At 35.8% G+C, this 27,047-nt stretch overlaps 1 protein-coding gene and 1 pseudogene across 1 annotated transcript; both read left to right on the forward strand.

Moving 5' to 3' along the window:
- The first annotated feature begins 17,807 nt into the window (after nt 1-17,807).
- On the forward strand, nt 17,808-22,386 carry LOC145030688 (uncharacterized). The gene is made up of 7 exons (XM_078979087.1): nt 17,808-18,185; nt 19,219-19,305; nt 19,569-19,649; nt 20,499-20,636; nt 20,727-20,945; nt 21,638-21,730; nt 21,963-22,386. The coding sequence occupies exons 1-7, from the start codon at nt 17,949-17,951 to the stop codon at nt 22,122-22,124; spliced, it is 1,017 nt and encodes a 338-aa protein (XP_078835213.1). The 5' UTR covers nt 17,808-17,948; the 3' UTR covers nt 22,125-22,386.
- Nucleotides 22,387-24,527: 2,141 nt separating this feature from the next.
- On the forward strand, nt 24,528-25,778 carry LOC145029509 (disease resistance protein RUN1 pseudogene; annotated as a pseudogene).
- The last annotated feature ends 1,269 nt before the right edge of the window (nt 25,779-27,047 follow it).

Raw genomic sequence — 27,047 nt, forward strand, 5'->3', positions numbered from 1 at the left:
AACCCTAATAACCTTGGATCTATGTTTGTCTAATTGTCATGCAAAGTTGAATTCCAAGGTTATATTCCTATCTAGCATACATGGGGAACAATTTTAACATAAAGTATAGATAGAATAACTTACCTTGTTGTTGTTTGTGTTCCTTGAAACCTTGTGAGCCTAGCACCCCAAGTGTGATGCCTCAAATGCTTCACACAACACCAAATGCTCTTGGAAGAACTTATGAGAGAATACTCACTTCTTCAAAATCGGCCAAGCCCTCTTATTTCTTAGTGTAGCCGATTTTGGGCGGAGAACATGTTACTTATATAGTGTTGACACATCTAGGGTTAAACCCTAATGTGTCATGACTCTTCATTTCCATGACCCATGGGTTTGTAACTCCCATGGAGCATCCATGGAGCATCCTATGGGTGAAACCCAACTTGATAGTCCATGGAGCCTTTTAGCCCACTATACAAGATATGGATGATTTACATAATCAACCCATATATTTAATTAGTTATCTTTTGATCACTTAATTAATTCTAAATTAATTCTTGATCAAACTAATCAAATAATATTATTAATATATTAGAACTTATAATATATTAATAATCTCCAAGTGTTATTTCTCTCATTTAGTCTATCCAATTGCATGGTGCCATGCAACCCAAATGGACCATGCCGGGTCGGGTCAAGTACATACCAGAAATAGTTATGGACTTAGACACCTTATCCAATAGTCTCCCACTTGGATAAGTCTAATAACTATTACTGCAAGTATGACTTCAGGAACCGATCGACAATCGTAGCTCTTTTCAAGGTTTCTCGAAACTGAGAAGATGATGGTACGCCATTTAAGATAAGTGATCATATAATCCTCTGTTCTAGATATCAGTCAGACAAATACATGGAACAATGTCTTACTTATTGTCCAACAGTTTGTTTCCCGATTTCCGATTTGTTTGACAAAGAACTTCATTGAACACATCAATTTAGTTCTGACCGGGCCCGGTACATAGGTCAAAACAAAATCATCGAGGGGCCCAGATATCAGCTTCTAATCCAAGAAGGAACAGATAAACTTCGACTCATATGTTTGTTCTACTACTCATTGAATTACACATAAGAGCGCGATTTTATAACATCGAGTTACCAATGCGTTTTTCGTACAATCAATGCATAACCAACTTGTAAGTAACAAATCATATCTCTAGGTTTAAAGATTTATATGATATTACCGTCTCACGATCACTCGAGATAGAATTCCATGAAGTGATTCCAGTGAGCGTGGGTTGAGTCCAATGCTCAGAACTTATGAGCACTCATGATTGTTGTAGCCTTGTCCCAGACCTCTACAACCAAACATGACAGTCTTGATTCATACCTACTTCCGACATATGACCGACTGTGGAGGTTTGAATAATATGTTATACCAAACAAAATTATTCTGGAAGTCAAAACATGCAAAAGAAATATAGTAAACGATCGACAAGAGATAGCAACACTTTACTCATAAATAAAACACTTTTTTCATCATCAAATGTCAATTACACTTTACAAATTTCGAGGTTATCTAACTACTAAATCTAATATCATCCTTCAGCCCTATGCTCCGAGCATGCTGGAGATGCTTAACCCGAGTCAGTCCTTTCGTAAGGGGATCTGCCGGATTCTCATCTGATGATACCCTCTTTGCCACGAGGAGTCCTTCTTCGATCCGATGTCTGATGAAATGGTATTTTCTGTCGATGTGTCTGGATCTCCCGTGATCCCTTGGTTCCTTGGCTAAGGCAACAACACTTTCACTATCACAGAAAATTTCCATTGGCTCTTTAATAGCTGGTACAACTCCAAGGTCTCCAATGAAGTTCCTCAGCCATAAAGCCCCCTTTGCTGCCTCGCTAGCTGCAATATACTCTGATTCACAAGTAGAATCTGCCACTGTCTCTTGCTTGGAACTCTTCCAAGAAATTGCTCCTCCATTTAGGGTAAAGACCCAGCCCGACTGAGAGCGAAAGTTATCCCTATCAGTCTGGAAGCTAGCATCACTATACCCTACAACTCTCAAGTCATCACTCCCACCGAGGGTAAGGACCCAGTCCTTAGTCCTTCGTAGGTACTTGAGAATATTCTTTACCGCAGTCCAGTGTGCCTTGCCAGGGTTCCCCTGAAACCTGCTAACCATGCTCAAGGCAAAGGCTACATCAGGTCGAGTACACGTCATAGCATACATGATCGAACCTACAGCCGAAGCATAAGGTACTCGACTCATTTCTGCTATCTCAGCCTCAGTGCTAGGGCTTTGTGTCTTACTCAACTTGGCGCTAATCTGGATAGGCAACTCTCCTTTCTTGGAGTCTTGCATTCTGAATCTCTTCAGAACCTTCTCCAAGTAGGTACTTTGACTAAGTCCAATTAGTCTTTTACTCCGATCTCTCAAGATCCTTATCCCCAAAATATAGGCAGCTTTACCAAGGTCCTTCATAGCGAAACACTTTCCAAGCCAGGACTTTACTTCCTGCAGGGTTGGAATGTCATTTCCTATGAGTAGTATGTCATCCACATACAATACCAAAAAGCTAACTATACTCCCACTAGCCTTGACATATACACAAGATTCATCTTCACTCCTAGAAAAGCCAAGTTCCTTGACCTTTTCATCAAAGCAAAGATTCCATCTGCGAGGTGCTTGCTTTAATCCATAAATGGATTTCTCAAGCTTACGCACTCTATTAGGGTACTTGTTGCTGACAAAACCCTCTGGCTGACTCATGTAAACATCTTCAGCCAACTTCCCATTAAGGAAAGTGGTTTTGACATCCATTTGCCAAATTTCATAGTCATGAAATGCGGCTATGGCTAATAGAACCCGAATAGACTTAATCTTGGCTACCGGAGAAAAGGTCTCATCATAATCCACTCCAGGAATTTGAGAGAAGCCCTTTGCAACCAGTCTAGCCTTATAAGTGTGTACTTTACCATCCATGTCGGTCTTCTTCTTGAAGACCCATTTGCACCCTACAGTCTTTCGACCTGGTACATTCTCAACCAAGTTCCAAACTTGATTGTCATACATGGATTGTATCTCGCTATCCATAGCCTCTTTCCATTTAGCAAACTCGGGGCCTGCCATGGCTTCCTCGTAGCTGTTAGGGTCATCTTGACTTACTAGTGTCTCATCACTAATAAGTGTCTCACCTTCTGCAGTAATATGGAATCCATAGTAATGCTCAGGTGCACTCCTAACTCTCGTGGAACGCCTCAGAGGTACAGATTCGTCAATTGGCTCAACAGGAGTTTCCTCCTCAAGTTGAGGGCTAGAGTTTGAAGTTCCTTCACCACTTGACTCTTGAATTTCTTCAAGATCAATTTGCCTCCCACTGTCTCCTTGGCTTATAAACTCTCTTTCTCGAAAGACTCCTCTTCTTGCTACAAAGACCACATTGTCACTAGGTCTGTAGAAGAGGTAACCAAAGGATTGCTATGGGTAGCCGATGAAAATACACCTCTCGCTTCGGGGTTCGAGCTTATCATGAGTCTCGCGTCTCACGAAAGCCTCGCATCCCCAAATCTTGATGTGGTCTAGTTTAGGTACTTTACCAGTCCACATCTCGTGAGGAGTTTTGGCAACTTTCTTTGTAGGGACTAGATTAAGGATATGGGCGGCAGTCTCTAAGGCATACCCCCAGAATGAGATTGGTAGCGAAGCTCGACTCATCATGGAACGAACCATGTCCAACAAGGTTCGATTACGCCTCTCAGCCACACCATTCAACTGCGGTGTCCTGGGAGGTGTCAATTGTGAGACAATCCCACATTCCTTTAGATAGTCGAGGAACTCTGAACTAAGATACTCACCACCTCGATCGGATCGAAGCATCTTAATGTTCCTGCCCAATTGATTCTCGACTTCCTGTTTAAATTCCTTAAACTTCTCGAAAGTCTCTGACTTATGCTTGATTAAGTAGACATATCCATATCTACTGTAATCATCAGTAAAAGTCAAATAATAACGATTAGCATCTCTTGTGGCATGTTTGAATGGTCCACACACATCCGTGTGTATAAGGTCCAACAAACCTTCACCCCTTTCACACGAGCCTGTGAAGGGTGACTTTGTCATTTTTCCAAGTAAGCATGATTCGCAACTATCATTTGACTTTAGGTCAAACGACTCTAAGACTCCATCTTTTTGGAGTTGGCCTATGCGTTTCTTGCTTATATGTCCAAGACGACAATGCCATAATGATGCTTTATCCAAGTTATTATTATTAGTAGAATCAATACACAAAACATTATTTCCTAAGTTATCTACAATAGATACAGCTTCATACACACCATCACAAGGTAATGCTTTAAAATAAAGTACATTATTAAAGAAAGCATTAATCGAACCAACTTCATTATCAAACGAAAAGGTGAAACCTTGTTTGTACAATGCATGAAAGGAAATAATATTTCTTGCCATTTCTGGCGAATAACAACATTTATTCAAATCTAAATTTAACCCACTACTTAGCGATAAAGTATAAACTCCAATCTTGGTGACAGGTGTAACTTTCCTATTCCCCATGATTAAGTTTATTCTTCCTTGCTCCACATTCTCACTTCTTCCTAGTCCCTGCAAGTCACAACAAATATGAATACCGCAACCGGTATCAAGGACCCAAGATTTCGAATGGGGTGAGTTATTAGAAATGATAGTGTAAATACCTACATGGTTGGGTTTGACTTTCCCATCCTTCACATCCTGCTGGTACTTTGGGCAGTTCCGCTTCCAATGAGCTTTTTCATGGCAATAGAAGCATTCAGCCTCTTTTGGGTCAGAAGAAGGAGTAATGAAACCTTTCTTGGTTCCACTTGAAGAAGAGCCATCAAGGGTCCGAGCCTTGGTACCCTTCGATGATCTCTTTCTCTTCCTCCCTCGACTTTGCCCAATTGCCAAGATCGGAGTTGAGTCTGGAGGAGGAGTGATAGCAACCGACTTCCCCTTAAGACCTGTTTCTACGGTCTTGAGAAGTCCCTGAAGTTTGCTGAGGGTGACCTCTTCCTTGTTCATGTGATATGTCATGCGGAATTGATCATAGCACGATGGTAAGGAGTGCAAAATGATATCTATTGCAAGCTCCTCAGGGAAGTTCACATTGAGCTTCAGCAAACGATCCACATACCTTTGCATTTTCTGCATGTGGCTCGTGACGGACTCTCCGTCCTTCATCATGGTTGTTATCATGGAGCAGATGACTTCGTACCTCTCTTGTCGTGCACTTTGATGGTATCTTTCCATCAAATCTTGGTGCATTTCATAAGGGTAGAAATCTTCATAAGACTTTTGGAGTTCAGCTGTCATGGTGGCCAACATGATGCAAGCCACCTTGGTTGCATCTCTTTCATGAGTATGAAAGTCAGCGATCTCCTGTGGAGTTGCAGTGGACTCATCAATTTCCTTAAGCTCCTTGTCAAGGACATATTCTTTGTCCTCGTAGCGGGTAATCATCCTGATGTTTCTGATCCATTTATTGAAGTTGGATCCATCAAAGGTGACTTTCCCACACAAACTCATAAGAGTAAAGGAGCCATTAGGATTCGAGCCAGAAGCATTATTTGAAGACATCTGAAAGAGAAGAACGAGTTTAGTTTAGATTTAAGAGAGTCCTTAATAAAACACCCAAATGTAATATTAAGGCTAGGATCCAATCACAATATAATATAACTTAGAAGAGGTATGTCGTAATCTAAGCTATACCATATTTGAAAGGTAGGTGAATGACGATTCACCAATTTCCACCACGAAAACCGAAATATTAAATATTTAGTTTTTATTGGTTTTAGAAATTCCTAGATTCTTTGAGATCCAATGAACTTTTCAAAGGCATGTTTCAATCTGGAGAGTGCCCTCCAGGTTTTGTGACTGGGATGCCGAGGATCACAAAACGAGGTGTGAAGTAACCATGCAAATCACTTGGTACCCTTAAAGTTTATCACTCAATCGATGTGCCGGTAAACCACACACGCTCCACCGATACTATAATAAACCTTAAGTCACCCTTTACCTACCTTGTTAAGTCCAAGTTAGTGTACCGGTTAACCACACACGCTCCACCAACGACTTAGACAAAGTGTAAAGTGTAATTTCATGGATTAGCACCTTATTCACATTTTTCCTAAAGTAACTAAGATTGGGAATTTAATAAACATTTAGTTACTTTATTATATTCATCATACTTTGAATGAGAATTTATAAGTCCTTGTCTTACCCGTTCGGCTAACGACCCTCCACCAGTCAAGCAAGCGGTGGGTGAGAATATACACCCATTAAGTCACCATTTTATAGGCAACAACCTTATACCCACCTTATAGACCGGCTTCGTGAATGAGGCGTACTAGCGGTAAGACGACTTTATTCTTATACATATATATATAATTATTAAATCATCATAATATAAGTATAAGGGTTGAATTTTAACTTTTAAAATTCTAGGGGTTGGAACTTAAAGTTTTAACTTAACTTTACTTGTTCCAAAACTTGAGGGCAAGTTTTGTAACTTTCAAAACTTTTCATTTCTTGTAACTTATGAGTTTAATAGAGTAATAAAATGAAGACTCTTCATTTTTCTAACTCTTGTGTTTTTCTTAATGGTTTTTAACTCAAGTGTGACTCTTGGTTTTCCATAACTTAAGAATAAGTTATGGACTCCATTAAAACACATTATGATCAAGAATTAATCTACCACATAGGTTACAAATAATTCCTATGATCATCTAAAACATCATAAGAACAAGAACATGGATATGAACACAATCAAAAATTACATAAAACTTTGTAATTTTGATAACTAGTTGTTGTAAATGAATTAGCAAAGACATTACACCACCAAAAACAAGTTTTTAATTACCAAAACAGTTTAGGGTAATGTTTCTAATTCATTTCCAGCAACTGAATCGAAAATCTGCACTCAGTCGACCCTACTCGCCGAGTGCACGAACTGACTCGCCGAGTTGGTTGAAGATACTCATGGACTCGACGATTCCCCCCTATAGACTCGACGAGTCCATTCGCAGACAGCAAGATTTCCGATTCTGTTTTCAACTTTTAAGCACAAATAAGAACAAACAAGCCTAGGCTCTGATACCACTGATGGGTTTTGAGCATTCTAACACTTCCTAAGTGTACATGCAACCCTAATAACCTTGGATCTATGTTTGTCTAATTGTCATGCAAAGTTGAATTCCAAGGTTATATTCCTATCTAGCATACATAGGGAACAATTTTAACATAAAGTATAGATAGAATAACTTACCTTGTTGTTTGTGTTCCTTGAAACCTTGTGAGCCTAGCACCCCAAGTGTGATGCCTCAAATGCTTCACACAACACCAGATGCTCTTGGAAGAACTTATGAGAGAATACTCACTTCTTCAAAATCGGCCAAGCCCTCTTATTTCTTAGTGTAGCCGATTTTGGGCGGAGAACATGTTACTTATATAGTGTTGACACATCTAGGGTTAAACCCTAATGTGTCATGACTCTTCATTTCCATGACCCATGGGTTTGTAACTCCCATGGAGCATCCTATGGGTGGAACCCAACTTGATAGTCCATGGAGCCTTTTAGCCCACTATACAAGATATGGATGATTTACATAATCAACCCATATATTTAATTAGTTATCTTTTGATCACTTAATTAATTCTAAATTAATTCTTGATCAAACTAATCAAATAATATTATTAATATATTAGAACTTATAATATATTAATAATCTCCAAGTGTTATTTCTCTCATTTAGTCTATCCAATTGCATGGTGCCATGCAACCCAAATGGACCATGCCGGGTCGGGTCAAGTACATACCAGAAATAGTTATGGACTTAGACACCTTATCCAACAATTCTGACCTAAGATCGATCTTTGAGAAATAGCTCGAACCTTGCAATTGATCAAAAAGGTCATCAATCCTTGGCAACGGGTATCTATTCTTTATTGTTGCCTTGTTCAGCTCTTTGTAATCGATGCACATCCTCATGCTTCCAGCTTTCTTCTTCACGAATAACACCGGAGCTCCCCAGGGTGATGAACTAGGTCTAATGAAACCTTTGTCCAATAACTCCTGAAGTTGCATCATCAACTCCTTCATCTCCGTCGGTGCTAATCGATAAGGTGCTTTTGCAATTGGCGTTGTTCCTGGTAACAAGTCAATACGGAATTCCACTTGTCGATCAGGCGGTAATCCAGGAAGATCTTCGGGAAATACTTCCGGATAATCACACACCACAGGAATACTCTGCATCACCTTCTTTTCCTTCTTAGCATCAATCACGAATGCTAAATATGATGTACATCCCTTGGTAAAACACTTTCTAGCTTTCATTAGGGAAATGATTCCAGAATTCACTCGGCGTTTGTCCCCATACACCATAAACGAATCTTTTCCAGGCGGGTTTACTTTAACTATCTTCTTCTTGCATAAAATTCCGGCATCATTAGCGCTAAACCAATCCATTCCCAACACGATGTCGAAACCATTAAGTTCGATAGGTAAAAATTCCTCGTGAAACTTATTCCCATTAAGGTCGATTAAGATGTTTTTCATACGATAGCTAACAGGTACAAACTTGCCACTAGCAACTTCGACTAATAAAGCATTATCTAGTCTATCAACAGGCATAGCTAGTTTTCTACATTCATGCGATATAAAGGAGTAGTTGGCTCCAGAATCAAATAAAATTTGGGCAGCCAATTTGTTTACGAGAAAGGTACCTGAAGCGACATCAGCTTCATCTTTAGCAGCTTCCAGTGTCATCTGGAATGCTCTCGCCTTCGACTTTGGTGGAATGTTGGGCTTAGCTGCCTCCTTCTTCTTCGGACAGTCTTTCAAAATGTGTCCCTCTTCATTACAACCAAAACAAATCCTTTTGTTGTTCGCACATTCATTGGCAAAATGTCCAACCTTTCCACACTTGTAGCAAGTTACATCCTCGCTACATTTCCCAAAGTGCTTTTTCTTACACTTATCACACCACTTCGCTTCGCCTCCTTTTCCTCCAAACTTTTTCGAATCAGATTTCGAAAATTTGCCTTTCTTACCGGAACCAGATGTTGCCTCAAACTTTCTCTTCTTACCAACCTCAGCCTTGTTGGTGGTTCTCCCCTTGAGCATGTTCTCAACAGACTTGGCAGCCCAGATAGCTGTCTCTAGAGTATGTGCCTGACGTACTGGCACCTCGTACTCCCATGGGAGTCCCTCCGCATACCGGTCCACCTTTGTTAGCTCGTATGGAACGACACGCAAGGCAAACTCCATTTTATCGGTGAAGTTATTGGTGTATTCATCAACTGACATGTTGCCTTTCGTCAATGTCAGAAACTTGTTCTCTAGTTCCAATAGATTTTGAGCCTAGCAGAACTTGCGCTTGAACTGCACCAAGAACTCTGCCCATGTCAATTGCAGTGGCTCATTAGGGCTCAAAGTCTTCCTTAGAGTATTCCACCAACGAACGGCTCCACCTCGGAATTGATGCACTGCATAGATGGTCTGCAACTTGCCTCTGCAGCCACAAGTCATGAAGGCAAATTCCATTTCTGAGATCCAATCCATAACTCCAATCGAATCCTCCTTTCCATTGAAGGTCAATGGTTTGCAAGTTAGAAAGTCCTTGTACTTGCATCCCATTCCATCATTCCTTCCATCATGGTTGTCTCGCCTAACTATCGGTGGGTTGGCTTGACCAACAAACCCACTGAAGTTTCCACCTTCCGAGTGCCCTTCATTTAATTCAGGCTCTTCCACACGAATTGACAGTTCTTCACGATTCTGTTGAAGCAACCGTCTAGTTTCATCCATATGACGATCCAACATTGTTTGAATCATCATTTGCACACCAGCCATGGTTATTGGCTCACATGCTGCTGCTATGACAGGTCTTTGTTCAATCACTGGTGGTTGATTCCTGTTTTCATCAGCATTTCCACCTCCACTTCTTGTTCTCACCATTTTTTGATCTACACACCGAATAAGGTGAAATTAGATCCTCATTCACGATAGATATTCAAATCATCCTTATCACTCCGAAACGTTTACATGCTAGTTCTAATATCGTAGACGTACGCTTAGAATCCTACACACATAAAGTTTCTAGATCCGGTCGGCAACAGACCATAGATCCGAACAAATAACATCATATATGGCAGCATATAACATTTAGCACATAAAGCATTTTAGACAACTTTCCTAAAATAAACTAGTGCTCGTGTCTAAAATATAACAGACACACATCTCAAAATTTCACTTAGCATTCAAAGTTTAAGTCTAGAAATCCTACAAATTCCTAGTTTGCTTAAACTAATGCTCTGATACCAACTGTGACATCCCCAAAATCTCGGCCAGAAAAGACCGATTTTCATTTATGCTTTTAAAATAATTTCAGAGTAAATCCTTTGGATTTGAAAGAGTTGCAGAATTTGTTCCCAAAAACAAAATATGATAAAACAATGTTTACCAAAGCATTTCATAAAAGAAATGTATTTTCATTATATAATCAAAACTCAGGGTGTCATGTTCCGATACAGACCAATAAGCATAAACGATAACATTACAAGTCATTCAACAAATATATACATATACAAACTTGTAAACAAAACAACTTGATGGTTCATCCATCTTACGCCCTTGCGCCACTTCCTGTAATACAAATAAAACTGAGTGGGTCAGGCTTGGGAGCCTGGTAAGCATATAGGGTTTTCAACCCACAATAAATAATTAAACTAATTATAATCAACCAACAATAACCCAATTACCCATTCCCGTTATTCTCACTTTATGTCCCTAAAATAACTAACACAAGGGACCTAGTCTAAGAATATTTCATCGGGGTGACAACACATGCTTCGGGGGTTCCTCAGCAATAAATAAGGCAACCATGAGGGGGATGGAATACAGCGAATGAACACCCAAGTTCATTAACACCTACAGGTTATGAGCTTGCTAGCGTTCCACGAGACTGTCTAGAAAAGTCCGTGGTCGTCATCTAAATTCCGCTAGATGACTGGATCAAAACAACATCGAGGCCTCTCATCTGTTTATTACACACCAACTATCTACCAATGTTCTACCCAACATATTGGCAAATAAAAACATACATTTTTATACATAGTTTCAAAACCTGTATAGCATGCTTGATCAATACATTTTCCATATAATAGATGAGGCACACACACATAACACGTATTTCATATAGAAATAATCAGACATGTAAGATAGAAGAAAGTGAATATACATTCACACACATAATAACAAAATATACACATAACACGTATTTCGTATAAAATACTTCATAATTATGTGTTAGAAGAAAGTAACAACACATTCACACATATAAACAACAATATACTTAATACACTCAAATCATACTTGTATTATTATCGTGTTTATGAAAGGTAGTATACACTCACTTGATCAGAAGATGATCGGACATCACTACGACTTGCAAAAGTAGTAATCCTCAGCAGATCCGGAAGATCTCTACAAAAATCGAACTTCTCGCGGGTAGAGCTTCGGCTCGGGAACCGCACTTCTCGGGATCTTCGGGATCTCGGGACTTGCTTCGGGACTCGGGAATATTACCAGGGCTTCGGGGTATTTCTGGCACGCAAAACGATGCAAAATGGGAGAGAGAAGGGAGAAAAATAGCAAAAGAGCCGGCTGCCCTCGCATCCTATGTATAGGAGGCTGAGGCCTCGCAGTACGTGGGGCGTACAGCAGTACGCAGGGCGTACTGCTCCGAGTTCGTAAGCGCATGCGTCATCCGAAGTTCTCGACTGCGAGTGTCAACATCCTTCGCTGTACGCGGGGCGTACACGAGTACGCGGTGCGTACTTCGGATGAGTCCGGTGACTCGTCCTCGGATAATACCGGAATTAATAATTAAATTTAATTATTAATTATTTAATAAACTTCGAAAATTCATATCTTCTTCATACAAACTCCGTTTTCGACGTTCTTTATATCCACGCGAAGGTGAAACTACGCTCTACAACTTTTGTTTAGACTCCGTCGGCTAATTTTGACTGTATTTTTATTATTTATTTTTAATAGGCCGGGACAGAAAATTTCGTTATAAATTCATAACTTCTTTGTTTGACGTCCGTTCTCGCCTAACTTTTTATCGCTTCGATACTAACAACGAGATCTTCGATTCTCGTTTAGATCACTAAGGCTAACTATCGCTCTAACGCAAATTTCACTTTTTACGTCATTCAGCGTTGCCGGTTCTGTCGCGAAACTTCGACATGTCATAACTTATTCGTTATAACTCGGATTTCGGCATTTTTTATATCTTAGGAAACCTTGTTTCAACTACTAAAACATTATCTAACGATATCAAGTTTATTTTACACTTAAATTTTGACGCTTATTTTTATTCTTAATTAATCAAACCACATAATTAAGCAATTAAGCACAAAACACATAACACTCAAATAATACACTTTTATTATTTCAAAACGGGTTACAAAGGTTAACCTAGACTATTACATTGCTATAAATGGAAAGCCCAGAAACACAGGCGTTACAGTTCAGGTGGTATAGGTTCTTGAATCAGACTAATGTTTATCTGGTTAATATGTTTTGCACATTTAATTAATATTTTTTTTAATAAACTGATAATTTAAAAAATGTAAAAGAAATCAGTAAGGATAAATCAGTCTTTTTAGACGGGACAGGGACCAAACACGCAACCAAAATGTAAAATAAGGATGGTCTGAGTTAAAAAAAAAATTAGGGACCAAACACGCAAATTACCCTAAACCATAGGGACCTTCCGTGTAATTTACTCAAAAAAAATTAATCGTAATTGCATAATAATTATTTTAATTTTTATACTTCATTAGTTAAACATATATATAAAATGGTACACTTTTTGGTATTTTGGTTTAGTTTGTTTTTCTTATTTTTTCCATATAAAAAACATTGGTCATTCTTGATGCAGGTAGAGGACACAAAGGAAAGAAAACGGACGAAACGCAATCAAGGAAATCAAATGGAATGGTGGTGTGTGTCTTAACATATGCCATGGTATATTTATTTTTAATATATATATATATTATTCATTTTATATGGAATTAAAAACCATGATTTTTGATATATTTTTTATGATTTTTAGTAGGTATATAATTTAATAAATATTAAAAAACAAAATAATAATAATAATAATAATAATAATAATAATAATGACCAAATCACACGAGAAAAGAAAGTGAGGAATAGACTTTCCTCACTCTTTTCCCGCACCTATCTTTCTTCACCCTCGGCATGGTGTTATTAGGTGAGGGAAAGGTTCCCTCACTCCTTCCCCGATCCATATCATCTAACCTAAGTATAGCATGAAACTAAAGAGTAGTGTGTGCCTTAGCATGCTACATCAATTTTTTTTAAATAAATCAGTATTAATTTTGTTTACTTGTTTAACAACTGATAATTAAAAACACAAACACTTTAATGTTAAAATACTTGAGGTACAAAGCATCACTTAATACTAAACTTAAAACATAACTCAATAAATGATTTAAAACATAAAAATATCACTTAAAACATAAAAACGTGGTTTAATAATTAGAGAAATGATTAACAAACCGAAAATACAATGAAATGTAACTAAAGCAAAGAGTCTTTTTTCGAAAATTAACCTAAGATCAAATGTGAAGGTAATGGGAAAAAAAGTATAAAGATTTGAATTTTATAAAAGACAGTTATTTATTTATTTATTTTAATAAAAAAACGGTTTTAATTGTAAAAAAATGTTAGGTTTAAAAAAAGTTAATATCATAATAAGGTAAATAATTATATAAAGTGTTTTAAAAATAACATTAAACTAAAAAAACATCAACAAAAGGTAACAAAGTTTAACTTTTGTTTTTAAATATCATTATGACATGCATTAGCTTTTTCTCACAATGATAATGATATTTTAAAAACAAAAATGATAGTATTTTACATTTTCATATCTATTTAGTTCAATGGTATTTTTGAAACATTTTTTGTTAACCTTTTAAAACTTTTTAGCTCATAATTTGATAATCATATTTTGTTTCCCTTTTTACATTAACACTTCTTTATTATCTAAAATACATTGAATTTTATTACGTTTTTAATATTAACAATCTTACATCAAACAAAATATTATGTTATAATATTCATATTTTAATAAAAAAAAACATGATTATTAAATAGTGAATGGGTAACATCAATTGTTCTAATTTTTATACATTTAGAGTTAGGGTTTGTGTTAAGTCAAAATGTCGAAATAGATTCCCCAATAATGCGATTTAAATGTTGCATGCTACTTAAAAGTAACTTGAGTCGAGTTTTAAGCAAACCCCAACCTTACTTTGAGTTTGATTTTGTTCCTGATATCTCCGATTCAAATATGCCAGTTAACAAACTCACGACGTGAGCTTGGGGCTCACGACGTGAGACCAGGTTCCCAAATTTCCTTTTTGTTACTTATCTATTTAATTGTTGGTAATTCTTGATCAATACTAATTAAATAATACGATTTCATATTAATATATATTTGAAACATCCATAAAATCTACGCAAAATTTAAACTCTTCAATCATAAATAAAAACCCAAATAGCATTGTTTACAAAATGTTTTCAAATCATTTCCCATCAAAGTGTCCCAAAGATCATAACATAAGGATGAGGAGCTGTACGGTCACGCCTTTGCCTTTCCATGATCTCCTGGAGTACCTGAAACAATAAACTGAAAACTGTAAGTTTGAGGGCTTAGTGAGTTACCCCAAAATACCAATACCACACTGACAATACCATATTAGTAATAATTAATCAATCAACATGCATTCTGGGTCGTCAGCCTGACTGGACCGCCCTACTGGGCCTACATTATGTTTGAATTTGTCTGAGCCTTCAGCTTGACTGGTCCGCCACGTGGGCCTACAGTCTCCCCAGGCCGCTCATAGGGTATATTGATCTTCAGCACAAAGCATGACCGCCTCAACCAAACCACAAGCAAATAAGCATGTGCACATACTATCATATACAGGCATATACAAACATCAAACATATCTGACACACTGATCATCAATCATAGATTTCTCCTGTAACTAGAGTACCGACCTAGCAGGTCACTAACAAACCGATCCCTACGGATCATAAGAGCATAACATATTGTCTACCCCGATTCCGATCTAACAGATCATAACCATATGCAACATACCATAACAATAACAACTAAAGGGTCGGCCTTGGTGCTGTAGACACTATCGATATAGTGAGGATAACTCACCTTGCAGATGTCGACTCGAAAGGCAAACTTCAACTCTCGGATCACTTGACACAGGCTCCACCACCTATCGTCATAGTAGAACATACTCATAAGTCCTTAACCTTATAAGGTACTCCACAACCCACTAGTAAATCCCTGGTTAAAGTCAAAGTCCTCAGTCAAGGTCAACAGTTCATGTTGACCTTGACTCGCCGAGTACCCTTGGCTACTCGCCGAGTTCCCTGGAGTACATTCCAGCTCGCCGAGTCATTGAAGTGACTCGTTGAGTTCCTTTGATTCTTAATCAAACTTTAGGGTCACCCGTCGAGTTCCCTCCTTGCAACTTGACGGATGCACACTCATAAATATCCAAGAGAAAACTCATTCGACTCGTCGAGTTTATGGCAATCTTCATCGGACTCGCAGAGTTGTTCATCCAACTCGTCGAGTTCATTTAGTCCATTTTTTCCATACAGACATATTTTAAGCCATGCAACGACTCCAGCTCATAGATCCAAGCTTCTAAGGCATGCTTATCATGTAAAGTTGCAAACTTTACGTGCATGCATGGCTATAAAGGCTCTAAATGTCTATTTTAAGTTCTTAATGGAACTTCATGCTCAATAGGGACCTTAATCACAACCAAGACTGGGACTTTATGCTTCTAGAATCCAAGGAGGGTCCAGATCTGAAGTTACAACTTTAGATCTATCCCATAACTCATCATACCAACTTGAAAGTCCATAAAAAGCCCTAGAAACTCAACAAAAGGGAAAAAGGGAAGTAAGGATGGCACTTTGATACCTCCAAAGGATGCCAGCTGAGGTAATTCCTGCTTCCCACTCCTTCCTTGCTTCAATTTCCTTGCACTCTTAGTTTTCTTCATCCAAGATTCTCTTTTCCAAGCTTCAAACACCACACCAAAGCACACACATGAATTTGGGTTTTAAGGGGCTCCAAATTACTGTAAAGAGGCCAAAGGAGGCTAAGGCTCCTTTAAATAGAGGTGCAAACCTCGAGATTTAGGGTTTCCACTGCCAGCTCCTACTCGCCGAGTCCCAACATGGACTCATCGAGTAGGTCACTTAAAACACGATCTCATCCAGCTGCTACTCGACGAGTAGGTCAACCAACTCGTCGAGTAGCGCTTAACCCAATAATTCTTATTTAGGCAATACCTGAGAATCGGGACGTTACAATATTAGAACTTATAATATATTAATATAAATCATAAATAACATTTTCTCACAAAAGTCTACCCAAATGTTTCGATGCCATGCAACCCAAATGGACTATGCCAATCAGGTCCAGTACATACCAATTATAGTTATGGACTTAGACACTAATTCAACAGGTAATCGCGACTCATCTCCTCCTTCATACGCTCGACATGACCTTGCTGCTCAACTATCTTTTCACCACAATCACAGAAGATTGTGTGCAATCATTTAATTTAAGTTTGTCTGTTGAGCTTATCGAGTTTTTGGAGTTTATGGTATCTGGTGATGGTGATGGGGTAGGATCCATGGAAGACAGTGAAGGGAAAAGGGAGTATTGTCGAAGGGTTGTCGGCTAGTGTTTGGTCGGAAATGGTAACAAAAATTTAGGCTTTTGTCCACCAGACCCTTCAATTATATATTAGGGACCACTGAACCCTTAGGGCCCAAGCAAGCCAACTTGATTGTGAGTCGGTGACGTGTAATCCGAGTTGGGTGAGTTGACTCGCTAACTGAGCTGGTGATGACTAAGCAAGGAAACCGGTCAAAATCTTTAATTTATCGGTAAAATGTGAACTCATGCCTTTATAAAACCAAAAATAAAAAATAAAAAATAACATAAGAGACCTTTTAAACCAAAACATGTAAGTTCGTGGGGCTACAATGACATTCTCCATTTTGTTTAGCCACTAGAAGATATGAGATTAATTCAGATTTGTTTTTAAACCTTTCTCACGATATTGCTATTGCATGAGCATGTTAGTGACATGAAAAGTAGATAAAATTTTCTCTATCATGGTTTTCCATAGTGAAAATACTGATCAAAATAAAGACTTGTATGTTAAGCAATTGTTAGTTAAGAAATTCCATAAAATAAGTTGTAAGCATTGTACATGTAAACTTATAAAAAAATTACATACCTGAAAATGACAAGAGTAATAAAGAGTTAGTGCTTTATGGTAGAGTCGTGCCGATAACATATTATAAAATATGATCAAATAATAAGATAAATTACAGAATAAAGAAAAACATGAGAGTGAAAAGAACTTTTATTCAAATATTTGTGATGAAATCATCAAACTTTACAATACATAATATTCACTATTTATACTAGACAAAGAAGATGAAAATATTTGCTATAATGCTCACTAATTATGAAGAATAATAATAAAATATAAATAATTCAATAGTTATTCACTAAATAATAATTCACTAAATTTTAAGTATAATCAAAATTTAAAATATAAAAATACAAAAAAAGGTAAAAGTATTTTAGCCAATAAAAAATAGACGGTTTACTCCACACCTAATCCGTACCTCCATTACCAAAACTCCTCTCATTTCCATACCTGGGGTTTATAGTATCGTCAATGGAGTTGTAGACAAATCCTAATTACTAGGGTTTTTTTTATCAAGGAAAGCTTTTCAAATTCATACCAAAATCGTTGCTCAAGGACACTGCAAATGTCGTTTTTGACATTGAAAACTCCATTTATATCTTCACATTCTTCTTCATCATCTTCTGTTCTCGCATCATGTCAAAGTAATCAGCTCCTGCGATTGTGTTCTTCTTCGTCACTTTACGTTGCTAGAAAGCGGACGTTTAGTCGAGGGAAGTTAAGATGGAGAGCTGAATCTCAACAACAGGATTCTTCGCAAAACAGCAACAGTAGTGATTCAAAACAACCCAACGGTTCCGTGGTAAAAACAATAGAATTTTCCTTTAGTTTCGGAAATAGTTTTCGTGTTAGCTGGTAGCAAGTAGCAATCAGTTACTGCATACTACTTTTACTCGAATTGTATATATTTTTGATTTTCGAGGTCAAACTTATTGCTTATGAAGTCCAAAATCTGGTATGCATTTCTTACATATACGATTGTGCAGAACAGCAGAACAAATTTTCTGTAATTTCTTACAGATATGAGATCAGATTGTTGTGTAAGATTCAAAAAGTCCATATAAGTTTGGAAAATATTGTTGTAATAGCGAGAAAGTTCTCAATTGGGAAGAAATCAACTCTAATTTAGTAGTCACATGTACACATTGAATAATTGTTACTCCGTGGAAATTATAATTCCTGAGCAAAACAAATAGGAAGAAAAGCATGTGAAGATACTTTCTAAGCTAGTGAAAAACTGAAATGTTATAAATGCTTGAAAAATCTGGTGCCCTTTATGATTTCTCCTTATGCTTTTCAGTAAGTAAAATGTGGGTGGGGTGGAAGATGTTATGAGATGTTTGCTTTAATGGTAAGACATGGGCTTTTGGGGCATATCATCTTGCTTTATTTCTTGTAATATTGCAAAGTTACCATTATGAGAAATAAAGGCTGATGCCACAAACTTTTATGATGTCTGACTCTGAGCTAAGATGACCTGTTTGACTTACTTACCCTAAATCCCAAATAGTTAAGTCATCTACTCAGATACATTGTTGACTTAGGTATCATTTTTTCTTGACCTAACAGACTTACTGGAGATAGAACTTAATCCAATAAGCTATATATGAGCTTCTTCTGCTTTGTTTATAGTTCATTGTTTTTGTGGTGCTTCTTTCTCTTCCATTTTGATTTCCATTTCTGATTTCTGAACAGAACATCATGATTCATGGCCTAGCAGAACCTTGATTATATTTCATTTTAACTTCTAATAGAATTTTACTTTTAAATAAATGTTCTTTATGCTGATATTGATCATGAACTTGTATTTTCTTGACTATTTATTGAATCCACAGACAAGCAGGAGGGATATTCTATTGGAGTATGTGAAAAATGTTCAGCCCGAATTTATGGAGTTGTTTGTTAAAAGAGCTCCACAGCAGGTAATCTGTTTTCCCTGTATTGTATTATATTGCCTGTGTTTTATAAAGGGATAAATGCAAGAGATATCAACATACTTTCATTTATATGTGTAAATTGCTTTGATTGGATGAGATTGCTATAATTGAGTTGATTTTCATGATAAGAAAAAACGAAAGCAAGATGCTATAATAAGAAAATTAATGAAAATACATTGTAATTTTCTTGCATTTAACCCTTTTGTATAGTATATACAAAGCATCCTTGTTAATCTTATTTGTGTTAGGTTGTAGATGCCATGCGCCAAACTGTAACAAACATGATCGGGACACTGCCCCCTCAGTTTTTTGCTGTAACTGTTACAACTGTAAGTATAAAAAGTTCATACATTTAGGTAATGGTGAAATCTTTTTATTCTTATTTATTAAAATCATCAAGTCTTTTGTACCCTGTTCCCTTTTTTTTTTTTTTTCTCACTAAATTCTATCTCAAAAGCTAGGGTTATGATTCTTGTAATTCATTCTTTTTCTAGCCCAATCTTTCAATTTTTTTCTATCAATTGAATTTCAGTATCAGTGTACAAGTACAACATCTTTTTGCATCAAGTTAAATAAGAAACACCTTTACATCAAGTAAATAAGAAACACCTTTTACATCAAGTAAATAAGAAACACCTTTTTACATCAAGTAAATAAGAAACATCTTTTTTTCTTTTTCATCAAGTAAATAAGAAACATCCTTTTTTTTTTTTTGCATCAACTAAATAAGAAACACCTTTTTACATCAAGTAAATAGGAAACATCTTTTTTTTTTTTTGCATCATGTAAATAAGAAACACCTTTTTGCATCAACTAAATAGGAAACATCCTTTTTTTTTTTTTTTTTGTATCAAGTAAATAAGAAACATCTTTTTTCATCAACTAAATAGGAAGCATCTTTTTTTTTGCATCAAGTAAATAAGAAACATCTTTTTTCATCAAGTAAATAATAAATATCTTTTTTTTTTTTAATAAAGTAAATAATAAACACCTTTTTGCATCAAGTAAAAAGGAACATCTTTTTGCAGCATTAAAAAGAAACATCTTTTTATATTCAAGTAAAAAGGAACATCTTTTTGCAGCATTAAAAAGAAACATCTTTTTGCAGCATTAAAAAGAAACATCTTTTTACATTCAGTACAAAATAAAAAGCAAGACCTTACTCTGTGTTGTATTAGGTTGCTGAGAATCTAGCACAGCTCATGTACAGCGTATTGATGACTGGATATATGTTCAGAAATGCACAATATCGCCTCGAATTACAACAAAGTTTAGACCAAGTTGCACTCCCTGATACATCATCACAAGAGAGAAAGGTACCTTTTTCTCTCTTTACCAATTAATTGTTTTTTATATGAGTAATGACATTCTTTTTTATTGATTGTAAACTTTTACAAATTTTACAGGATGCAGCAGATTTTGCACCAGGGACACAGAAGAAGGTGACAGGGGAAGTCATCAGGTGGAATAATGTTTCAGGTCCTGAGAAAATAGATGCAATCAAATACATTGAGTTACTTGAAGCTGAAGTTGAGGAACTCAATCGTCAAGTAGAAAGAATATCTGCAAATGGATCCAATGAATTGTTGGATTATCTCAAGTCCCTTGAGCCCCAAAATCTTAAGGTTACCAACTTAATGCCTTCAATAACAAACAATCTACTTTCATTTATTTCTTTCCATTTCAACATAGTACATTCAGTTTTTTTTTTTTTTTTCTTTTCTTATTAAGGCATTGTACTTCCTGTTTTTATGCTTTTTATTTAGACAACATTGCTATAATTGGTTATGTTTTTTGAAGTACAATGTTGTAATAGGATATTTTAATAAACAAATAAATCAAAGTACATTGCTATTTCTTGCATTTGTCAATTAGTTAATAAAGTGCTAATCCCATTTCCATTTCCACCAAGCTTAATGGCTTCAGATTAATTAATCAATGACAATGAATGATTAAAGAATGTGATTCTTTATAGGTTCTAGGCTTACATTCAACCCTAAATCTAATTATTCTTAAGTTTTCTCTCTCAACTTGCTATTCCTACATATAATATAACACCTTTTTTTTCATTGAGTACACAAGTCTTGATAAAGTTTTGTGTGTGTATAAATGATAAACAAGGAGAATTCTGTAAACAACTAGGACTTAAATAATGGGTGAAACTCCTCTCTCTCTCTCTCTCTCTATTAAGTCTTTCTTTGTGCATTAAGTCAAAGGAAAACATTCAATCTGTAGGCTATAGCTTACCGGATTAAGTTGTGTTTGATACTATTATTTAATGTGTCTAATATTAATATAAGTAAATGATATAATGCAGGATTTAACAAGTAGTGCTGGGGAGGATGTTGTGGTTGCAATGAACACATTTATAAAACGTCTGTTGGCTGTTTCTGATCCTACTCAAATGAAGGTATATAATATGCTTGAGTATTAGTTAAATATACATATATTCCCATGAATTGAAGTGAAGTGATGAATAGGTTCCATGTTACATAATATGCATAGTTAAAAACCATTCTTTACCGATAAATAACAAATAATCTATACATTGCCCATATTTTTAGTAAAATGTAAGTATGTTGCTATAATGTTAGTATGAGTAAAAAAAAAAAAAAAAAGTAATGTCCTTTATAAATTGGCAGACTAGTGTGACAGAAACGAGTGCTCCGGAACTTGCGAAGCTGCTTTATTGGTTAATGGTGGTGGGATACAGCATACGAAACATTGAAGTCCGTTTTGATATGGAAAGAGTTCTTGGAAGTCCACCTAAGCGTCAAGAACTACCTCCGGCTGAAAACATCTAATAATAATAATAATAATAATAACTCCTTTTTTACTTATTCAACCCACCCAAGATTTTTCGCATTTTATAAAAAAACCGAAAATTGGTCGGTGGGTAACGAAGGAACTGACTTAAGTTTTGTTGTTGGAGTATTGTAACTTTTTAGGGTATTTCTTATTGTTATATTAGGAGATAACATTTCATTCTTAAGGTTGCATGATTGTATCCCGTAGCTATATATATGCCTATGCCGATTTTAAAGCTCCTTTATATTTTCTTTTGCATCTATTTTCTCACCTCACCACTGTCATTTTGGTGGTTTTGGTTGCTAGCTCAACCAGGCAAATCAGATTCAACACATCGTACTTTCACTTTTTTTTAATTGAAGGGAAGGGAAATAGAAGTGATTAATTGTGTGTTCTTGAGTTGGATGGAAATGGGTGATCTTACAAGGAAAGGGAAGGAAATCAACATTTTTACATTTATGCCCTTTTTTGGAAGAAAGGAGACTTGTTGTAGGGTCAAACATGTAATTTCTACACATTTTGTACTTTACTTTTCCTTCCCTTCCCTTTTGTTCCTTAAAAAAACTCAACAACACGTTCACTAAGATTTCCCTAGTTTCCCCTTCCCCAATTGTGTTTGACATAATGATGTCGCGTAATTTTTTGTTCACTGAAAAAAAGTCGAAAAAGGAGACAGGGATCGCTCTCAATTGCTAGTTTGTTCAAAGCATTTTCATTCTCATCATTGAGAATAAACCTAAAATGTTTGTTGTGTTATATCGTCTAATATAACAAGCAAAGCCTTATGATTATGGTCTCGTAACTTTAAAAGATGGTTTTTTATTCTATGTTCTGCCACTTATTGCCATGGTTTGGCATAAATTTTGGGTTAAAAGCAAGAAATAACAATGTATTTTCATTGATTTGATTATTACAACATCTTGCTTTTATTTCTTCCTATTACAACATTGTATTTTTAAAAATCTACCTAATTATAGCAATGTTATCCAAACACAAAACAATTCTCATTGCTAAATTTTTCTATTCATAATGTTCTAGACTTCTAGTAAGAAATAAGCTGAAAGTACAATATCTTAATAAATAAATAAAAAAATGATAAATACAATGTTGAAATAGAAAGAAATAAAAGTACGTAATACAAAAATAAATGTAAGTATGTTGACATTTCTTGGGATTAAGTTGGAGAATGTGACAAATGAAATTGAGTTGTAGTGGATATTTGTGGTGAAATAAACGTTGTGTTTGAATTGTAAGCGAGTTTGTATTGTAATAAACGTTGGAAAATAAGTTTTTCTTAAGGATTAAGATATTATTATGCATATAAAGAATCCTTAAAACCAGGTCTCCATTTAATTCATGAAGCACATTAAAAAGCGAACTAATTAGTTGGAAAGTACGAGGAAAGCAAGGAGGGGTAAGCATATATAGAAGCAAGTCAACATTTTAAAAAGAGTGTCATATTGTTAAAAAGAAAACTCCTCCAAATTTGGTATTTTTATGATTTCTACATATTTTATCAAAGCTTAACCAAAAATTCCAATTAATGAACATCCTCAAAGATATCATTTTATATAATAATTAAGTTGAATTTGAATCTTAATACATAAACCATAAAAGTAAGAAAAGAAAATAAGGTTTGATTACTAAGTGGGCCAATCACATCAGAAAAATAGAATTTGTCCTCCACCGTTGATTGGGAGTATTGTCTTCCATTCATCCATTGATTCTTGTATATCAAGTCTTTGCGTTTTTTCCTATATTCTTCTCTTCGTATCATAGTTTAGGATATCTAGAAGTTAGGTAATTGATTGGTCAAGTTAGTTAAGTTAAATCAAATGTAATTTTTGTAAAAGTTTGATCGAAGTGGGACCTTTTTAATGTATCGAAGATTTAATGACTTATTTATGCAACCTACTTGCACATCTTTTACCAAAAATATGCAATGAATTGGATTTTATTTTATTTTATTTTTTATAAGTTTCTGCCTTCATGTTTCAGTTTGTTACTAAATAAGTCATTAAGTCACACCCTTGCATAAATAAGTCATTAAGAGGCGACTTTATTATCATTTTCTGTGGGCTGATCGCTGATAATTTGAATAGTGATATCCCTCGTTTCAATCACATGACGTCATCTTCTAGATTCATTGAAATATTTTGATGGCCATATTCATGCTTCTTTCATCTAGTGTATGGAATTTAAAATTCAAGACTGAAGAGACCAATCAACTTGCACTTAATTACTTAGAATTCACGTAAATGATGGGTCAATAGAAAATCTCTGTTAATTTCCACATACTATAACATCAACTTATGACTTTAAGAAAAGAAGAATAGTATCTCTCTTTATTCCTTGATCACTTTTATCTTCATTTTTTCAAGCAGCTTACAACAATTGCAATGGCGAATTCATCTTTTGATCAATCCGTTGCTAACCATAAGCTCTCATACGATGTGTTCATAAGTTTTGGAGACGACAATATCATCAAAAACTTCGTGAATCATCTCTTCAGTGACTTCAAACGCAAAGGGATTTATGCTTTTAAAGAAGACACTCATCTTCTTAAAGGAGAAGACAGATCTCCACAAATCTACACAGCCATCGAACAATCAAGGTTTCTTTTAGTCATATTCTCCAAAAGCTTCACTTCTTCACCATCTTGTTTAAAGGAACTTGTTAAAATCCTCGAATGCAAGAACAAGAACCCCGAAAAACATCAAATCCGAATCATTTTCCACAATTTCAAGCTTAATGGAATCGAACCAGAGGTGTTTGAATGGAAAGAAGCTCTGACCATGGCTGCAAAGTTACCCGTTTGGGATCTTGAAGATCTAGTCAACGGGTATGAGTCAAAGTTTATCGAAATGATCTCGAATCACATCTTCAATGAACTAAACAACGGACCATTACATGTTGGTGAGAATCTCATTGGATTACATTCTCGTGTAGACCGAATGAACTTGTTGGAATTCACCGAGTCAAATGACGTTCATATGATCGGAATCTATGGTTCCGAGGGAATCGGAAAGACTTCAATCGCGAAATCCGTTTACAATCGATTGTATCTCCATTTCGAGAGTTCAAGCTTTTGTGAAGATGTGGATAAGTTTGTGAAACAAAACGGGATGATTCCGCTTCAAAGGCAAGTAATTGAGGATATTACTAAAGAAGAAATGAAAATAAGAAGTGTTGGTGAGGGAAGTAGTGTGATGAAACGGGTCATGGGTTCTAAAAGGGTCTTGTTGGTTCTTGATGGTGTGGATCATTTGGACCCGTTGGAATGTTTAGCGGGTTCTCGGTGTTGGTTTGGGGCGGGTAGTTTGATTGTGGTAACGGGTAAAGATCGACAGTTGTTGGTTGCTCATGGGGTTGAAAAGATTTATGATGTTGAGGGTTTGGATTTTGATGAAAGTATGGAACTTTTTTGTTTGTATGCATTTAAGCAAAAAGATCCTAAAGAGGAGTTTAAATGGCTTTGTGAAGGAGTGGTTCGATATGTGAAGGGTCACCCGTTGGCTCTTAAAGTTTTGGGTTGTTTTCTTTTTGGGAAGACGGTTCGTGAATGGGAAAATGAATTAGATCGGTTTCGAATGTATCCGATTTATGACATTCAAGTGTTGATATCACGGTTTTCTTCAAACAAGAAATGAAAAGATTGCATTACTTGTGTTTGGTATTTTTTGTCTTCGCGAGGTTGAAGTTTTTTCTTTTGTTAGATAAGGGTAAATTGGTCATTTACTCTCGCACTTAAACTTTTTTCACCAATAATAACAACATACTTACGGACATGTTCAATGTGTTGTATTTGTTACATATTGATATTGCTATTATAGTAAAGAAATCCTACATGTTAGGAATGGAAAATACGTTGCTATTATAGGTCACATACTAAGATGCAAGTATATATGTTGCTATTATGGTAAAGAAATGTGAATACATTGCTCTTTTTGTCGCTATATAAAGTAAAGTATGTTGTTATTTCTTATAATATACTGGATAGTCAAGCGAAAAAACCAAGTATTATTCTTATTTCAAACTTGAAGTAGGTTTACAAACAATTTCTTTTATTTATTGTATGTTGATATGCTTTCCCCTATACAACCAAGTGTTAGTACTCTGAAGTTGAAAATTATAAGTATTTACTCTTTTAGAGCAAATCATTCAATTTTTGCAACGATCAATTTAAATATCACGGCTAACTGTGACTTGAGAGATAATTAATGTATGTTTCAAACAAAAATAATAACTCTAGTTACTGGTATGTTCATGTTGTTATACCATTTCATATGATTCCTGAATACACCGAACTATATCAACACTGAAATTCACAATCTATCGTGGTTAGAGCACTTTGTATGGTGATTCGAGCAAATTCTTTTTCGAGAATACAATTTCAGGAACGAGGACTTGAATTATAGAATGCGTTATTCTTAGACCCCCATTTCCAATTCCCATATCAACTAAGAATGAATAAATACCAACGAGTTATGGTTGTATTAGTTATATCACTAATATGTATATTTATATGACTTATAACGTTGAGTTGTACTCTTAAACTTTCACATTATTTATTAAATGTGAAAAGCACTACTCAAACAACTAAATCAAAACAAATGTTGTTTCGATTTGATTCAAGTCCTTCGGCCAGTTTGATTTGAGATTTTGTTATCCAAGAGGCCAAGATTAATGATTTGGGCCAAAAAATTCCCCTATAAATCAACCAAATCAAACCATAAACAAATAATAGTTACACCAAATGTAATTGTCAAACCAAAGGTTGTTCGATTTGATTAAGTCCTTCAGCTAGTTTGATTTGAGATTTTGTTATCCAAGAGGACAAGAGTAATGATTTGGGCCAAAAAAACACCCCTCTAAATCAACCAAATCAAACCATAAACAAATAATAGTTACACCAAATG

Source organism: Lactuca saligna, chromosome 2 (genome assembly GCF_052625555.1).
Source record: "Lactuca saligna cultivar CGN05327 chromosome 2, ASM5262555v1, whole genome shotgun sequence".
NCBI lineage: Eukaryota > Viridiplantae > Streptophyta > Magnoliopsida > Asterales > Asteraceae > Lactuca > Lactuca saligna.

What these genes read in the sequence shown, in the direction of transcription:
- LOC145030688 (XM_078979087.1), top strand. Translation starts at nt 17,949, where the DNA reads ATGTCGTTTTTGACATTGAAAACTCCATTTATATCTTCACATTCTTCT. An exon ending in TTGCTGTAACTGTTACAACT is followed by an intron (nt 19,650 to 20,498) that starts GTAAGTATAAAA and finishes GTGTTGTATTAG; the next exon opens with GTTGCTGAGAATCTAGCACA. An exon ending in CATCATCACAAGAGAGAAAG is followed by an intron (nt 20,637 to 20,726) that starts GTACCTTTTTCT and finishes CAAATTTTACAG; the next exon opens with GATGCAGCAGATTTTGCACC.